Raw genomic sequence first — 19,290 nt, 5'->3', positions numbered from 1 at the left:
GCGCCCCGTAGAATCCGTTTGGTATTAGATTGCTTCGAATATATTTGATAGTGAAGGTTATACATGATTAGTTGCACCCAAGTATACGCATGACCCAACTCTCTTTAAAGAACAAATATTATCATCCATGTCACGATCGCACTCGATTATCTTTACAATCACCGCAAGACAACCATTGATGGCTTTAACGCGTTTTCTTGAAACATATGCAAACCAACACAACTAAGTTACGCCATTGATGGCTTTAACGCGTTATCTTGAAACATATGCAAACCAACACAACTAAGTTATGCCCAATGAATATCAAATAGGTAAAACAAGCCAAATCTAGCCTTTATCTACATAAATCACATAGGCTCATTAGTTTCAAGACCACTTGAAGCTACTTGTATAAAAACAAACAATATAGAATCGCGCCCCTCTATCAACCACCATAAACAACTACTATTTCTCTGTGTTCGTATATGCTAACTCACTCGGATATCATTGCTAACAATAATTGAATAAAACTCGCTAACAAACCATTGCTTAATCCAATGGCTGAAATTAACTCGACTTACATCTAGAACCTTCTCATCTCCGTCTCCTCAACTTCTGTTGTTTCTAGGTCTTTCGACGTTAACACTCGAGTCCAAAGTCGATAACATTTGCGGCATTGACATGCCTCCAGATACCACAATTTCTGCACCAAAAAAAAAAAAAAAAAACCCAGGTCAGTGAGAAAATAAAATATACCAACTTTAAATAACAGTTGCATAAGTCAGCACATCACTTACCGATTCCTTCACGAACAGATAAGTTAGGTCTGATAACATCCTTCGAATTGACCAAGAAAATATCACCGATGTAAAGATGGTTTGTTGGGACATACACCGAATACAGCTCTTCCTCCCCCGAATAATTCTGAAATCCAAAAAAAATAAAATGTCATTTTCGTCCCTGAGGTTTGGCCAGTTTTGCGACTATTGTCCAAAAGTTTGTTTTTCCGCATCTGGATCCAAAAGGTTTGAAATCTTTCCATTTTCATCCGGCTCGTTAACTCTATCAATTTTTCTCTGTTAGGTCAGGGGTATTTCCGTCTTTTTTGTTAACTTAAAGGGCAATTTGGTCTTTTTCATTTTAAGTACAAAGACCGAATTGTCCTTTAAGTTAACAAAAAAGATGGAAATACCCCTGACCTAACAGAGAAAAATGGATGGAGTTAATGAGCCGGATGAAATGGCAAAATTTCAAACCTTTTGGATCTAGATGCGGAAAAACAAACCTTTGGACGAAAGTCGCAAAACTGGCCAAACTTAAAATGGCATTTTACTCAAAAAAAATAAAAATAAAAATAAAATAAAATAAAATAATATAAATAAATAAGAAAGATTATTTCATTATCATGGATTGATACCATGTAAACAAATTTAACTTCATCCAAGATTACGTTTAAGGATGAACCTGTAGAATGACGGATGAAGTAATAAACCCAAATGCATATTCACCAATACGAGGATGTCTAATGATAGCGACTTCCTTAAACGCCTGCGTGTTTTGATCTGCAATATAAAAAGTAAGTGCTTATACATTGTAGATTTATTAATTAAAACATCTTATGTTAATACACTAACCTGGAGATATTGCAGCGCTAATTTGCTTAGATGCATTGTAGATATGACGAACAAACGGCATTCGTTTAATAAACCATTCTCCAAGGCTCAGAACAGATGCACCCAACCAAGATGACATAAATACCCCCACCAAAAATATGAACATGATGGAAGTCATAAATCCGAGACCTACAAAAATACATAAGTAATAAAGTTACACACTTAAGGTTTGAACTTCAAATTGATATGAACACTTTGACCCGTTTGTGTACAATGGATCACTTTATTAAAATGACCATAGTCACATGGAACGCGGTACACTCCGGTACGCGGTACGAAAACCGATACGCAATTCGGGCCTTTCTAAAAAGCGGTACGTTGGGGGTAGGTTCATTTGGGAACGCTAATTCGGTACGTGATACGGTGTGTCCTATGGCGTACCACCGTAGTTTGGTACACGTATCATATATATAAAAAAGTATAAAATAGATCTTTCATTAAATTTTCAAAAACATAATCAAAATTAAAACAGAAACTTCAAAAAAGAAAATTGTTAATTGTAGTGTGAAAAGTTAATGGCGGGAAAAAACTGTTCAGTTACCTCTAATATATAAAAAGCGGGAAAAAGTCAATGGGTTTTCAAATTCCGGTACATGAATCTGGCTGTACCGGAACACTGGCCACTACAAACGGAAACGCGTTTCGGATTAATTAAAAACGTGTATTCATCGATTGGAACACTATTATGGTACACAATCGGGAACGGTCCAAATTAGCGATCCGGTACGGGTACCAGAGGCGATTGGGACGACTCTGTACCGCGATTCGGTACGACCGATCTGGTACTCGATAGAAGGGTCTTTTAACGTTTCCTGTGACTATGAAAATGACATTTAGGTTATTATGTACTATAAATATGCTATTTTGTCACATCAACCAATTTTGGCCCCTCAACTTTGGCATTAACCAACTTTAGCCCCTCAACTTTGGTAATGGCATGTTTAGCCCCTTAAATTAAACAACTTTTGCCCCTCAACTTTAATAAAGAAAACAACTTTAGCCCGTCAACTTTAGTCCCTCAACTTTAATAATAAAAAACTTTAGCCTCTCAACTAAAACATCAAACAATTTTAACTCTCGCGATTTGCTTATTTTTATCTACGTTTCGAACCCGCTGCGGAGCACGGGTGGTAACCCACTAGTTATTGTAAAAGAAACAATTTAATAATCTGATAAGTGCCAAATTTGGGACAGAGGATTAGAGAGAAATTAGAAGATATTACAGGAAGATTATGAACTTAATTCAACATTTTCATTCATAACAAATCAAAACATTTGAAGCCCTTTTATAGACTTAGATAAAAGAGTAAATTACAAGTTTTGTACTTTATGTTTGTCTCAAATTTCAGGCGTTGTCCTTTGTCTTTAAATTTGACGAGTTTTGTCCTTAACGTTTTAAAATCCTGCACGTTATGTCCTTTAGCCCTAACTTAGTCAGATTTTTTTGTTAAATATGGTAATGTGACTTGCACATGAGGGTATCTTTGTCATTTTACCTCTCTAGGGACTATTAAGTAAATAATTTGATATTCAAGGGACTAATTGTGTAAAAAATAAAACATATTTTTTCTCCCTCTCCCTCCCTCCTCTCTCTCTCTCTCTCTCTCTCTCTCTCCCACTACCACCACCTCCACCTCCAACACCCACCGCCACATCCCATCTGCCACCACCACCAACACCCAACCACCACCGCCTCCATTGCTCATAGCTGAACCAGATGTACGTTATGTAATGATGATTGAAAAATATAGAATCCAAACAAACAATGTTGGCTGATTTTAGAATTAAACCCCTGCCTAACAATTGCAATAATTGAGCTGATACATACTCGACGGAAGACGGAATACAAGCAACAAAATTGACAGTGTGTGACCTAAATTCTAAAATACCCACACTCTTACAACTCCACCAGTACTGTACAAAGTGCTTCCATTCCATCTACACTCCAGCTCATACTTGTGTTGTTGATGGCTGCACCAAATCATTTAATTTACAAACTAAACTAAAGATGCTAATTTGGTTAATGATATTAAATATTTTCATACTAAAGATGAAAACCTAAATACAATCACGAACCTAAACAAATCTAACCCACTTTCACAAATAGATTCAAAACATCAACTCAAGTATAGAACAAGAACAAATCACCTGAAACCTGCATATCTAATAATCATTCCGAAACATCTTTCGCATCGATTCTGTTAGGTGCGGAGGTCCGGAGCGATTTTCCGGTAGCCGGCGGCGAGAGGTGGAGCATCTTGTAGCGCCACGTATACCAGAGCTCCGGGAAACCGTGATTAATTCTTCTTAATCACCCTTTTGTTCATTTTCATTTTCGAACCCCAATTCATCTACAATATACTCATCATCATCATAAAACTCATCATCTGAATTCACCTCAAACAACTCAAATTTCCCATAATCAAACCCATCATTTTCCAAATCACTCTCATCACTATCCAACTCTAAATCATCATCCTCTATCTTATAAGTCTTATTAACAGAAACTTTCTTATCTTTGTGGGTTGGTACTGCCAAATCAGCAAGCTTGATTTCTGAAGATTAAACAGAGGGGATACAGAAGTCATCTTTAGGGGGTAAGCGAGTAAAGGTGGTTGCTTGACCACCGGAAATGCAGGATAGAGGTGGGGTGCTAATGGGTTTAATGTTTTTTGTGTTAGGGTTTCTGGGTGTGAGTTGTTTTCTGGGTTTGTTGGTGCGAGCTTCACCGATCCATTTCCGCCGTTCCCGCCACAACCGTCATCTTGAAGCTTTACACCCACCACCGATTCATCTTGAAATCACCACCACACCATCATCATTGCCGCCGATTTTACCATGAAACCACCACCACTACCGTCATCTTGAGGCTGGAGAGTGAGGAGAGAGAGGAAATTTCAGAGAGAAAGAGAGGGGTTTGCAGATTTTTTAATGTAAATCTTTTTTATATTTTAAAGAGCAATCCCTTGTTATATTTTTTTTTAAAGAATAGTCCCTGACAAGGTTAAATGACAATAATACCCTCATGTGCAAGGCACATGACCATATTTAATAAAAAAATCTGACTGAGTTAGGGCTAAAGGACATAACGTGCAAGATTTTGAAACGTTAAGGACAAAACTCGTCAAATTTAAAGGCAAAGGACACCGCCTGCAATTTGGTACAAACATAAAGGACAAAACTTGTAATTTACTCTAGATAAAATGAAAAAACAAAAGAACTAGAACATATATTGGCGGCTTAAATTTGCAAACATAGTTAGTAATATTTTTATTATAATGACTTAGCAGGTTGCGCTTAGGCCATTAAGTTCAAAATTTTCAATTATAATTTTCTGTATCTGTTTTCTATGATATCTAGATAAAGAATATTAAATATATACAACAAATATATAGGAAATGATAATAAGATTTATTAACCATTTTAAAAAATCACTAAAATAGGAGAGCTGATTAGACGTTTATAACTAGTGAAACCTCAACAAGATTCAGGAGCATTCCCATTTCATTATATGAAAGTGCAGAAGCAATTTTATAAAATGCTCAGCATAATTACCAAAAACAATATAAGCATGTGCTCACCAAATATATCTATGCCGAGTTGAGCGTAGATTGGAGAGAAAAACCCGTCAACAAAATGTATAAACCACCATGTTATGTAGAAGGTAATAGCAATTGGCAATAGAATGACACTGCAAAAACGTTCAAAATAAAATACATTATCATATTAAATCCGAAATAAGATTATTAAACAAGTGTCAAATTAAGTAAAAGAGTAAATTACAAAAATCGTCCTTTATGTATGTCACTTATAGCAAACTGTGTCCTTTGTCTTCAATAATTACAGAAAACGTACTCAATGTTTGCAAACCCTTGCAAGTTATGTCCTTTAGCCCTAACTCAGTTACTTTTTGTGGTTAAATCTGACCGAATGGACCCCACATGAGGGTATTTTTGTGGTTAAATCTGACCAAATGGACCCCATGTGAGAGTAAAATGACCAAAATACCCTCATGTGGGGTTCATTTGGTCAGATTTAACCACAAAAAATTAACTGAGTTAGGGCTAAAGGACATAACTTGCAAGGGTTTGCAAACATCGAGTACATTTTCTGTAATTATTAAAGACAAAGGACACAGTTTGCAATAAGTGACATACATAAAGGACAATTTTTGTAATTTACTCTAAGTAAAAAAGATGACTTCCAAATTATAAACCCGAGCAATGTCCCAATTTTAAATTCTGTAAAAAGATTTACACATACATACAAAGAAGCGAAAATCTTATGTTGACTACTTGACTTACAGAGATATAAATTAACTGAGAGGAAGAAAAAGGCTAACTAAACTGTATGATAAAACACCCTGGTGGTTCTGATTTGTATATAACTGAATTTTTGCCTATTAGTAGTTCGTTAAAATTATACCTTTTGTAATTCATTTCCTATGCTAGGCGAAGTCACCATTTTTAGATGTGAAACTGTAAACTAAGTTTAACTGGCTGTCGAGTTTTATCGTATTGTAAAATTATTATTAAAATTTACTCAAGTGAAAAGTTGGATATGACATTATATATTATGAACTTTAAACTGCATAGATGATATCTATGCATTTGTAGGAATCAAATCATCAACGTATCTTTCAAAATGACTACACATTTGTTTTTTTTTTATCCTCAGAACTTACACTTGCATGTATAATTCAAAAAATAAGGTGAAAAGTTGAAAAGGCTGAAAGTTTGTTAGTCAAATTAGTTCATAGAAGGGTAAAGTATCAGATTATCATATGTGGTTTCCAGAATATTCTAAGAATTGGTTCAGCAGAAAATAAGATAAAAACATTAATTTCAACCGCGGGTACATAGTTGTCGATAGCGAATAGCGACAAATAGCGACAAGGCACCTATAGGCTACGTAGCGAATAGCGACGGCTATTTTATAAATAGCGATTACACTAGAAAAAGAATTTGAAAATTTTTATATGTATATTATTACATCAAAATACCCTTGTATATATGCTACTTTACATGTATATTTAACAAAAACCTATAAATCCAGCTATTTTATAGCTATATCTAATTGCTATTTACATAAAAAAAACTGTCGCTATTCACGCTATTGGTCGCTATGACCCAATTAGCGACACTTGACCGCTTCGTTACATAGCGCACTATAGCGGTCGCTATAGCCGCTATTGACAACTATGCGCGGGTATTAACGAGAAAGAAGATTAAGAAGAGAAAAACCACATACCACCCTGTCATGAACTTTTTAGAAGCCCAACTTCTCACAACTTTAGAGAAAGTCTGCACGAAAACAAAAAAAAACACATAAAGAAGTTTGTCAGTTATTGTTAGAAGTTTAGAACCGTCATTACATATAGAGGTGCACAAATAATGATGGCATGGCCCAAGCTGAAACTGAACGGGTAGGCACACAAACCAGTCCTAACCGATTGAAACCGTAGGTTTGGGACCCGTTTGGGTTTCTCTCTTTGAAACTAATTTTAAACCAAACCAAACCGAAACCGTAAAAAAGAGCCAAGATTGCTCAAAACCGGTTTAAACCCAAATCAAACCGGAAAAAAAACAGTCAACAAACCGAATCACACGAACCTAATTTGAAACCAAAACCAGGTTTGACTTGTTGTTGACCAACCCGAACCGGTTTAGGGTTACGATAAGTACATAACTCATGTCACAAAACATTCTGTCACTTTATTCCTAAATTCTAATTATTTCCTTCTAAGCATATTAATTCACTATAAATGCATTCAAATCAATCAAACAACAACTCAATATATTAATCCACTCCTCATAAATCCCCAATCTAAAACCCTAATTAGAGCTCAATCAGAACTTCATCATCCAATAACACAATAAAACATTCAAATCATACAAAATCATCATAACAATAACAATAATAAGAGAGAGATAGAGAGAGAGTGTAATACCTCACGGCCGGAGTTATGCGACGGTGAACTGGACGCCGGCGAGGGTTTTGACGACGACGCGGCGCCGGCATGGTCAACGGTGGTGGCGACAGGTATCAGGAGCTCCCGATCTCTGCTGCTCGGTGAGTTTTCATCGGCCATTACTGTTTCTCTCTCTCTAGAAATTGACTTGAAATTTCATATAACAGTGAATGTTGGAGAAGAAAGGTTGAATTTTGTATTGAAGATGATGAAGAGTTGAAGAAATTTTTTGTTGTTAGTAAATTGGGCGGAAAATTCAATGAAGATTAGGAAAAGTAAACCCTAGAAATGTTGTTGTGGATTGGGGGAATATTTGAGAGCCAAGTAATCACTAGTTGCACAATGTAAGTATCGGGTTCGTTACGGTACAAATTATAGAACAACTCTTAACACGGGTTAATTATAGTACAAATCATATTTATCTTAGGCTATATGGTATGGGGATGCTCTTTTCTTGGAGGATGATCCGCCACCTAGGCGTTACATCACCATCCTAGGATGGTCCATCCCACAAATTTAGTGAAAATGGGAGGATGATCCTAGATGATTCTACCCCACCAATTTTTTTATTTTTTTTTATTTTTTAAATCTTCCACTTTTTTTATTTTTTAAATCTTTCATTTTACGTTTCAAAGAAATTAATTAATTCAATTTGCAAATTGAACAACTATTCGGACTTCAAGAATTTTATTAAATTAAGTTTTGTGACTTTTTCTTTGTTGCTATGAGACAAAACCACCAACTGTGTTTCTCTCTCTCTCTCTATCTATCTCATCTTCATCTTCTCAAATTTACTCAAGCCAAAAACCCTAAAAATTTAAACAGCCGCCACTAACTGTGCTTCTCTCTCTCTTCGAAATCAAACGTCAACATCAATAAGCTTCTTTCTTTCTCTATTTCCATTTGACAAATCAATGGAAATTAGGAATTTTTGTCCTCTTCTGCTCCGTCTCAAACGTCTAGTAGTCGACGCTTAGGACGAGTACGGGGGGGGGGGGGGGGGGCACGGTGTGTGCTTCGTCGTCGGGCCTGGACGGGTGGGGGACGCTCCCCATACCGTCTAGCCTTACAAACTATGAGAACAGATATTAACACTTAAAGTAGCACTTAATTAGCACATAACAAAACAAAAAGTAGCACCTTTGAATGCAATACATAGTTATTAAATTTCTTTTTGAAAGTAACACCAAGTTTATTCCACAAGGACTCATAGCAGGATGTTATCGATCTGATTACAAATTACAACACATTACACCAAAATGAAAACTATGCCATTCCTCCCATGATATTTATTTGAATTTTGACCGGCTGACCATGCAATTGAACGCCATCTCTTAATCTCCTCCATGAGCTTGTGCATGTTTATTTACACCTTCAAATCTTTTCCTCTTACTCGCTTTCCACACATTCCATATAGCCAAAATGTAGATTGCATGAATTATCCTCTTTTTGTTCTTCGGTATATTTAAAGCATTGATGTTTTGCAACATATCTTCGACTGTAGTAAGTGACTAACCCGCAGGGACATTCATCCATAGAAACAATTGCTGCCAAAATTCCACCGCAACTCTACAATTTAGAAGAACATGATATGCTGACTCAGCGTCGTACTCACACAATGTGCACCTGTTATTTTGTATATGTATCCCCCTTAATTCCAATGTGGCTGTTGTTGGGATGCGACGCGCTGCAACTCTCCATACGAATAAATTCACTTTAAAATCGGACCAGTCACTCTTACCTGGGAACTCTTGGGGTGAGTGTCCACTTATAGGCTAAAGCATGTCTTCGCGATACATTATTATGACCCATTTACTTTGAATAGTCACTGTGTATCGTTTGTTTGCTTTGTGGTACGAACGAATGACCACCATCCATGCTTTTTGTCGATTTTTGTATCATCTCATTTTTCATCTAATCATCTCACTCGTTTTCTCTCATGTTTCCTCTTTTAGAATGCCTCCTTGACGCGACTATCAGTTACCTAATGCCGAACTGGCAGCAATCATTGCGCAGCAAATGGCTGCTGCACTTCCGAATCTCATCACTCAAATCAACCAAGCCAACCATAACAACAATAATGCTCCATGCAACTTTAAAAGTTTCGATTCGGCTAAACCACTCAAGTTTAGTGGTTCTGAAGGAGCAACTGGGCTCCTACAGTGGTTTAAGAGTATTGAGAGTACTTTTCGTCATGTTCAATGTCTTGATAATCGCAAAGTCGAGTTTGCTTCTAGCGTGTTCCAAAAGAGGGCTCTTACTTGGTGGAATGGGTTAATGAGAGATCATGGTGCTAATGTCGCTTTGGGTCAAACATGGGAAGAGCTTAGGGCTCTTTTGATGAGGGAATTTTGTCCTCGTCATGAACAGAGGGCGTTGGAAAGAGAATTTGATGACCTGAAACAGGATAGTGGTGAACACCAGGCTTATACTGACAGATACGAGGAGCTGAGTTTGTTATGCCCTACGATGGTTACCCCGCTAGAGAAAGCCATTGAAAGGTATGTTGATGGTCTGCCTGACCCAGTGCAAGATATCATCATTGGTAGCAACCCTACCACAGCTCGTCAGGCAATCGAGTTGGCTGCGACTTTGACTGAGTCGCAAATCAGAAAGGGGAAGCTTCACAGGAAATGTGACAAGGATAAGAAACAATCGTCTGACAAGAGTGAAAACAAGAAGGATAAGAAAGCTGGATCTTCAAAGAGGTCTCGGAAGCGCAAGGCTTCCCAAAATTTCGTTGTTACTGCACAAGCCAACCAGGCAGCTCCCAACCAGCCCGTGCAACCACCCGCAAAGAAGCAATATGCTGGTAATGCACCTCTGTGCAACAGGTGTAATAGTCACCATCAACCACAGGTTCAATGTCGTTTTTGTGCCAACTGTGGGAAATCTGGTCATCTTGCCAATGTTTGTCGTTTTGCTCCTAATCAAGCCGCACAAAACCCAGCTCAACAAGCTGCTCAACCGCCTGCTCAACAACAGGCTCAAGCTGCGCGACCTCACTATCCTCCTGGTTCGTGCTACAATTGTGGGGATCTGACTCACTACAGAAATCAGTGTCCGAGGTTAGTTAATGTAAATCAGGCGCAGGCTCGTGGACGAGTCTTTAACATGAATGCTAACGAGGCGCGAGCAGACAACGAGGTGGTCAATGGTACGTTCTTTGTTAACAATCAGCCTGCATCTGTTCTTTTTGATTCGGGTGCCGATAAGAGTTTTGTGTCATTATCTTTTGAGCCTTTGCTATGCATGACTAGAACGAAACTAGGAAAACCCTTGACAATAGAGGTAGCTAGTGGTGAACACATTGTTCTCGATTATGTTCTTCTAAATTGCCAGATGAACCTTAATAACCATCTTTTTCCTATCGACCTCACACCAATGCAACTTGGAAGTTTCGACATCATAGTGGGAATGGATCGGTTAGCCAAGTATCACACAGAGGTAGTTTGTTTTGAGAAGATTGTTAGCGTGCCGCTTTTGTCTGGTGAGATCTTAGAGGTTCGTGGTGAGAAATCTGCTAGTAGTCTCAAACTCATGTCTTGTACTCAAGCTCTGAAGTACCTACGCAAGAACTATGTTGCCTTTTTGGCACATGTTGTAGCGTATAAAGGCAAAGGTAAGTCTATTCAGGATACCCATGTTGTTCGGGATTATCCTGAAGTATTTCCAGAAGAATTACCAGGTTTACCCCCAGCACGCCGAGTCGAGTTCCATATTGACCTTGTACCTGGTGCTAATCCTATAGCTAGATCTCCGTATCGTCTTGCACCGTCTGAGATGCAAGAGTTATCTAAACAACTTCAGGAGCTTTCTGACAAAGGTTTTATCCGTCCTAGCTTTTCACCTTGGGGTGCTCCTGTTCTTTTTGTTAAGAAGAAAGATGGCTCTTTCAGGATGTGTATCGATTATCGTGAGCTTAACAAGCTTACCATCAAGAATCGATATCCCCTACCTCGCATTGATGATCTCTTTGATCAGTTACAGGGTGCTACTTGTTTCGCAAAGATTGATCTACGTTCTGGGTATCATCAACTTCGAGTGCTTGAAGAATATATTCCCAAGACAGCTTTCCACACAAGATATGGGCACTATAAGTTCAATGTTATGCCATTCGGTTTGACTAATGCTCCTGCTGTTTTCATGGGCTTGATGAATAGGGTCTGCAAGCCTTATTTAGACAAGTTCATCATTGTTTTCATTGATGACATCTTGATATATTCTAAGACGCGAGCCGATCATGAGCAACATCTTCGTCTTACTATGCAACTCCTAAAGAAAGAACAACTTTTCGCCAAATTCTCCAAGTGTGAATTTTGGCTCAAGGAAGTTTAATTTTTGGGACATATCATCAACGAACAAGGTATTCATGTAGATCCCGCCAAGATCAGTGCGATTAAGGATTGGGATACGCCTACTACCCCTACTGAAGTTCGTTCTTTTCTTGGTCTCGCGGGTTATTACCGCCGTTTCATCGAAAACTTCTTCAAGATTGCAGTTCCTCTAACTGCTCTAACTCAGAAGAATAAACCCTTTGAATGGGGATCTAAACAAGAAGAAGCGTTTCAGACCTTGAAACAGAAACTTTGTGATGCGCCTATTCTATCTTTACCTGAGGGCAACGATGATTTTGTCGTGTATTGTGATGCATCCAATTTGGGTCTTGGCTGTGTTCTTATGCAAAGGAACAAAGTCATAGCTTACACATCGAGACAGTTGAAGGTTCACGAGAAGAACTACACGACTCATGATCTTGAGTTAGGTGCAATAGTTTTTGCTCTTAAAATCTGGAGACACTACTTGTATGGTATAAAATGTGTGATTTTCACTAACCACAAAAGTCTTCAGCATATCTTTAATCAGAAAGAACTCAACATGAGGCAACGTCGTTGGGTTGAACTCCTAAACGACTATGACTGCGAAATTTGCTACCATCCTTGTAAGGCGAATGTTGTGGCTGATGCATTAAGTCGTAAGGAACGAGTCAAGCTTCACTGTGTTCAAGTTCGATCTGGTATTCAAACTCGCATTTCCCAGGATCAACGTACTTGTGTTTCACAAGACTTGATGGGTAAAGAATTACCATATCATATTAAGCCCGATCTTGAACAGAAGGACAATGGATTGTATTATTTCATGGACCGTTTATGGGTCCCAAGTCAAGACAATCTTCGCACCTTGCTAATGGATGAAGCACATAAGTCTCGTTATTCTATTCATCCTGGTGCAGACAAAATGTATAAAGATCTTCGAACCCAGTTTTGGTGGCCCGGTATGAAGAAAGACATTGCCTTATACGTGTCCAAATGCCTTACTTGTCTTGAGGTTAAGGCTGGACATCAACATCCTTCTGGTTTATTGGAGCAATCAGAGATTCTAGTTTGGAAATGGGAAAACATTGCTATGGATCTTATTACCAAACTTCCACGCACTGAAAGAGGTCATGACGTTATCTGGGTAGTTGTTGATCGTCTTACTAAGTCAGCACATTTCATGCCAATCCGTGAGGATCTATCTGCCGACAAGCTGGCTAAAATCTATGTGGATGAGATTGTATCCCGTCATGGCGTTCCTTTGATCATTATATCTGACTGAGATGCTCGATTCTCATCTCGCTTTTGGAGAACCATGCAATCTGCTATGGGAACCCAACTTAATTTGAGCACAGCTTATCATCCGTAAACGGATGGTCAATCTGAAAGAACAATCCAGACATTGGAGGATATGCTTAGAGCTTGTGTGATCGATTTTGGTGGTAGTTGGGATTCGTATCTTCCGTTGATTGAATTCTCCTACAACAATAGTTATCACTCCAGCATCAACATGGCTCCTTTCGAGGCTTTATATGGTCGAAAATGTCATTCACGAGTCTGCTGGAATGAGATCGGTGAGGCTCAGCTTACTGGACCTGACCTCATTCTAGAGACAACAGATAAGGTTAAGAAAGTTCGCGATAACCTTTAGACAGCTAGAAGCCATCAAAAGAGTTACGCGGATCGACGACGCAAGCCCTTGGAATTTCAAGTCGATGATCTCATTTTACTTAAGGTTTCACCTTGGAAAGGTGTGATCAGATTTGGAAAGTCAGGAAAACTTGCACCTAGATACGTTGGACCATTCAAGATCGTCGAAAGAATCGGAAAGGTAGGCTACAGACTTGAGTTACCTCCTGAACTTGGAAATGTTCATCCAACCTTCCACGTGTCCAATCTCAAAAAGTGATTAGCTGATGAGAACCTCCACATACCGCTTGATGAAATTCGTGTTGATGACACGATGTACTTCGTTGAGAAGCCTGTGGAAATCATGGACCGTGAAGTCAAATGGCTCAAACGCAAGCGCATTCCACTTGTCAAAGTTCGATGGGAATCTAAACATGGACCGTAATTTACTTGGGAACGTGAAGATCAAATGAAGGCGAAATATCCACATCTATTCTCACAAGTTTCCTCTAAATAAAATTCGGGACGAAATTTCCACAAGTAGGGGAGACTATGACATCTGTGCTTGTAATCAGTGTATAAACTCTGAATAGTTCAATTATCAATAAAACAATGTGATTTGATCTCAATGTTTGTTTATTTATGTTTGACATTTTGCACGTTTTGATTTTTGTTCAATTTCTAACTCTATATCGCTTTCTGGAAAGTTATACGCAAACTAATGCGTAAACGTAATCAGTTTAATGCGACAAACACTCCGGAACATCAATATATGCTTAACATACCATAAATAACCTTTACATAACTTAGAAATAAGTTTTGAAGGGTTTTGTATGGCAAAAACAAGTTTATTCGCTTACAGGGACTATTTTCGACAAACTGCGAAACTATGCCGGTTCGTATAGTAACGAACATTCTGGAACTTGATCATAAGCTAAACATACCCTAAATATCCTTTACATAGCTTAGAAATAGGTTTTGAGGGGTTCGGTATGCTAAAATAAACTTATTGATCAAACAGGGACTAAAAGCATCAAAAAGTGCATAAATTTGCATTTACGCGCATATCTTACGTTCTGAACATCTCCGGACATCCAAAAATTTTTGTAATCATTAAAATATTTTATTTTAGTTATTGGCATGCTAAAATTCCATTCTTCGTGTAATTTGGATCGTTTTTCGCGTCCATTCGTATTTTGTGGCACCCGCGGAAAATACACAGTCAACCTGATCTAACTCCGTGCTATTTCTACCAAATTTCGGGACGAAATTTCTTTCAAGTTGGCGATGATGTGACAACCTGAGTTTTCAAGGTCTTCCCTTGGCACGTTACTTGTTTACAAACTCTGTTATTGTAAATTGTTTGGGTATGAGTTGCATTTTGGATTGGTTAGATAATATAAACTTGATATAAACTTATGAACTGTTAAAACCATACTCGACGAAACACTTGGGTGTTTCACCACAAACCATACTCGACGAAACATTTGGTGTTTCGCCATCACCTTGATTCGCCGAGGAAGTATTTCGTCGTATGGGCCGAAGGCCCAGATGAGGCCCAGTAATGACTCAGTTATATTGTTTTGTTTTCACACAATTAGTACGTAAGGCGTTAGTTATCAAAACCTAGAACTCTCTATCTCCTGTGCGACGGCAACCTTGAGTTCTTGGAGCTCTCCATATCAGTCGAACTTATCATTCCCTTTATCTCGGTCAGTGCCCAACCATTATTGACTGTTTGCTTTGAAATCATTAGTAACTATTTGCTATGTGATGCTTGGTTTTTTGATTATGGTAATCATATTAATGATGATTGTTAACCCACTCTCCGTATTCTTGATGATAACAAACCGCTAGACCTATGTGATTATCAGTTACAGTTGGGTATGATGTGTTAAATTAGGGTTTGCATGATTAAAGATGTAGTCATGATGTAAACGATTCAGTAAGAATGATAAATTGATGATATGTATATTTGAATTGTTAATGTCCTTGTTGCATGTTGATGATTGATCGATGATCATGATGTAACTGTTGATGATGATTAGGGTTCTAGAACATGTCGAATTGTAACCATTGGATCTGTAACTGTTGCTAGACGAAACATATAGTTTTTCGTCACATCACATAACGACGAAACATAGGGTCCTTCGTCGACTAGCATCTCGACGAAACACATCGGTATTTCGTCACACCTCACCTTGACGAAAGATGATCTTTCGTCACAAGGGGTGTTTCGCCGTGAAAGTCACTGAATTGAACAGTAGGTGTCTGTGAATGATTAATGATGATAGATACTTGCGTGTATACACTATCCATGTCACATGCCAATGATAATAAGAAACTTGGTTTGATTAGTTCGTATAACAAACCCACCTGTTATGTTATGTGTTACTTATGACAATCACATGAGATGTGAACTTGTATTAGAAAGGTGTATTGGCTACCTGATATACCGTGATCTTGTGAGAGATGCAATCTGTGTGAAAATAATGACTCGTTTGATTGTGAAACTAATATTCATTGGTAACCACGGTAGGGTTGGTTGATTAACTTGGAAACGGGTAACTTAACAAACCGAGCAAACCAAGGTGAGTTCACTGCTTTTTCTCCAAGCATGCGTCCCGGGGAGGGACATTTGGTATTCGTTCCGGGGAGGAAGGTCGGGTTATTGGGATGTTGGTTATTACACTCATTTCTATCATTAAGTCCCCTTACATATACCGATTGGTTTCCGGGGAGGCAACGAGGTTATTAGTTGATAGCGCTATTAGGTTTGGCACCCTCACACCGTATTGGGGAGGACGGTCGTGAACTAATTACCTTAACCACTTGACCAATGTGTGATAGAGCATTGGGGTTTGGGCAAATAAATCTTGAGCCATCTGCGGTAATCGAGTTAATAACAACATCAAATCATTGAATCGTCTTATACTCATATCTGGTAACTAAAACGTGATAACAAACTTTGAACTCACCAGCGTCGTCTGACACACTTGTCTGCATGCTTGCAGGTCGTTAGATTTCTTGATTATGGACTTGCTATCTGGGAGTGCTGGAGTGGTCATGGGTCGAGCCTCTTGTATACTTGTTTCGTTGGTTTTGAACACTTGTTTTGAAACAATTGATTAACAGTTTACATTATGCTTCCGCTGAACGTTTACTTTGGTTTTAACTTATGACTTGGATTTATATTATGAAATGAATCGAATGTTTTATTTGTATATGTATTATTGGTTCAATGTGATTGGTGGCTTGGATTCTGGTACGTCACACGTCACGCGGTGTTTCCGCATGTGGTAAATTGGGGGTGTGACAGTTTGGTATCAGAGCCACTGGTTATAGTGAACTAGGTTTTAAAATGTTTTTATAAAACCAGACTATAACCGAGTAACTTCGAAAATCGACCATGACACTCAGCTCCAGATTTCAAGGTTCGTCTTCTGTTTACTTTATGCATTACTTGCTTAGTAGTTACACACACATGACTTGTATGAAACAACATATTTGATACCTTGATGTGATTACCTGTGCTGCATGTCTTAGTGGAGCTAGATAGTGTGGCACTACCCTTCGACTCTTGTGATTATTAATCCTGTAATGCCTTTCGTTTTACTATTTGAATGTGGGGGAAAATTTTAATGCAAGTTAAGAGGCACTGAGATAAGCATGCAAATTGCCTTATTATTATGGGTGCACACATAATAATAACTTGAGGTGCATGTGAGTCCCAGTGAGGCTTAACGAGTGTGAGAAGGGTTCTGCCCTATTGTTTGGTGTAAACTTTGTAGTTTGTAGATGTCAACGTGAGATCTGACTCCTACCTTATCTCGATTCTTAAACTTGTTCCCTCTCCTTATATAGAATCATGAGTGGACGAGGCCATGGACGTGGACACATTGCGATGACTCAGGCTGAGTTGACAAATCTGATTAACACCCGTGTGGCTGAAGCCCTAGCGGCTTATCAGGCTGGTACGAAATGTGCCAAATACTCTTTATTCTTGTGTCGCGTACACAACTCTTACCCTTGGGTTGTATTTTCCTTTCGTCCATTAGGTCAGCAAGCGAATCAGAATCAAAACCATCCGCCTGCTTGCACATTCATGGATTGTAAGCCACAGACGTTCAGTGGGACTAAAGGGGCTGTGGGGTTACTGCGTTGGTTTGAGAAGGCTGAATTAGTGTTCGCTATGTGTAATTGTCCCGAGGGGGACCGTGTGAAGTATGCTACAGGCACTTTGGAGGATGGTGCCTTAACTTGGTGGAATGCCCAGGTGCAAATGTTGGGCATCGAGATGGCTAACGCCACTACTTGGGATGACTTCAAGTAGTTAATGCGGGAGGAGTATTGTCCTCAAGATGAAATTCAGAAACTTGAGAACGAGTACTACGATTTGAAGATGGAAGGGTCTGAGATCGAGGCTTGCACAAAACGATCTCATGAACTAGCAATTTTGTGCCTTAACCTGTCTCGACCTCCACCTCGAAGAATTGAGTTGTACATCAAAGGCCTTGCACCAGCAGTAAAGAGTTTGGTCACTGCTGCAAACCTTAATAATCTGCCCACGATCATCCATTTAACACACAAGATTACTGACCAAGAGGTTGAGCGTGGCTCATTGCCGCCTCATGTATCTGCTACTACCCTTGCTGCTACAGCTACCACACCTGCTAGTGATAACAAGCGAAAATGGAACGACGCTGACAAGGCAACCAGTGACAGTTAATCTCAGAAAAGGCCTGACAACAGCAATAACCGTAGTTTTAGTCAGTCGTCCTCAGTTAACTAAGGCCAGGGCAGCAATCAGAATCAAGGCTCCTACGTTGGAAAGAAGCCACAGGGCAACAAGTGTGGTTATCATCATTATGGACCGTGTGTCCGGGCTTGCCGTAGGTGCGAAAAGGTGGGCCATGAGGCCAAAGACTGTAGAGCCCCGCACCCAAAGCAGCAGCAGCAGCAAAATCAGCAGTATCAGCGACAGCAAAGGCAACAACCCCATTAAAACCAGGGCTTTAAGAAGAGGTGTTTCCAGTGTGGGGATGGGGGCCACATTAAGCGGGATTGCCCTCAGTTAAATCAGAATGTTAACGACAACAACAACGGCCAGAACAACAACAACAATGCTGGGAACAACAATAATGGCAACAATGGGGGAAATGGTGCTCACGGAAGAGTGTTTATGATTGGTGCTGGTGATGCTAGGAACGACGGCAATGTCGTAACTGGTACGTTTTCTGTGAACAACCTCTTTGCTTCTGTATTATTTGATTCTGGTGCCGATTGGAGTTCTGTGTCCCTAGAGTTTAGTCAGCAATTAGGGTTAACTCCAACACCTTTAGAAGTTAAGCATGTGGTAGAATTAGCCGATGGTAAGACAAGTGAAGCCTCACACGTTCTTGTGGGATGTAAACTAGATCTTGTGGGTCAAGTGTTTGATATTGACCTCCTTCCTGTTACCCTCGGTAGTTTTGATGTAGTGGTTGGTATGGATTGGTTGTCTAAGCATCAAGCTGAAATCCTCTGTAAAGAGAAAATCGTGCGTATTCCTCTCCCTAGTGGAGAATCGTTATCAGGTCAAGGGCATCGCAATGGTGCGATGGTTGGTATCATCTCTATAACAACCTTAAAGTAAACCGACACCCTCGAATTATTTTCGACACCCCAATATATTTAAAAATATCCCAATACGTCCTAAACTACCCCCCCATACGTGAAAACG

The 19,290-nt window shown here is 39.1% G+C and overlaps 1 protein-coding gene across 1 annotated transcript; it reads right to left on the bottom strand.

Annotated features, from left to right (window-relative positions):
* Positions 1-275: 275 nt before the first annotated feature.
* LOC110928590 (protein LIKE COV 1) lies at positions 276-7,968 on the bottom strand. The gene is made up of 7 exons (XM_022171610.2): positions 7,603-7,968; positions 6,903-6,955; positions 5,234-5,343; positions 1,614-1,781; positions 1,444-1,541; positions 777-903; positions 276-682 (listed from the first exon to the last, which is right to left on the bottom strand). The coding sequence occupies exons 1-7, from the start codon at positions 7,741-7,743 to the stop codon at positions 588-590; spliced, it is 792 nt and encodes a 263-aa protein (XP_022027302.1). The 5' UTR covers positions 7,744-7,968; the 3' UTR covers positions 276-587.
* Between the last annotated feature and the right edge of the window lie 11,322 nt (positions 7,969-19,290).

The sequence above is a fragment of the Helianthus annuus genome, chromosome 3 (assembly GCF_002127325.2).
Source record: "Helianthus annuus cultivar XRQ/B chromosome 3, HanXRQr2.0-SUNRISE, whole genome shotgun sequence".
In the NCBI taxonomy this organism is placed as follows: domain Eukaryota; kingdom Viridiplantae; phylum Streptophyta; class Magnoliopsida; order Asterales; family Asteraceae; genus Helianthus; species Helianthus annuus.
Note: the sequence above shows the minus strand (reverse complement) of the source record. Positions and strands in the feature narration are given on the sequence as shown.

What these genes read in the sequence shown, in the direction of transcription:
- LOC110928590 (XM_022171610.2), bottom strand. Translation starts at nt 7,743, where the DNA reads ATGGCCGATGAAAACTCACCGAGCAGCAGAGATCGGGAGCTCCTGATA. An exon ending in AAAAAGTTCATGACAGGGTG is followed by an intron (nt 5,344 to 6,902) that starts GTATGTGGTTTT and finishes ACGTTTTTGCAG; the next exon opens with TGTCATTCTATTGCCAATTG. An exon ending in CTTCATCCGTCATTCTACAG is followed by an intron (nt 904 to 1,443) that starts GTTCATCCTTAA and finishes TTTGGATTTCAG; the next exon opens with AATTATTCGGGGGAGGAAGA.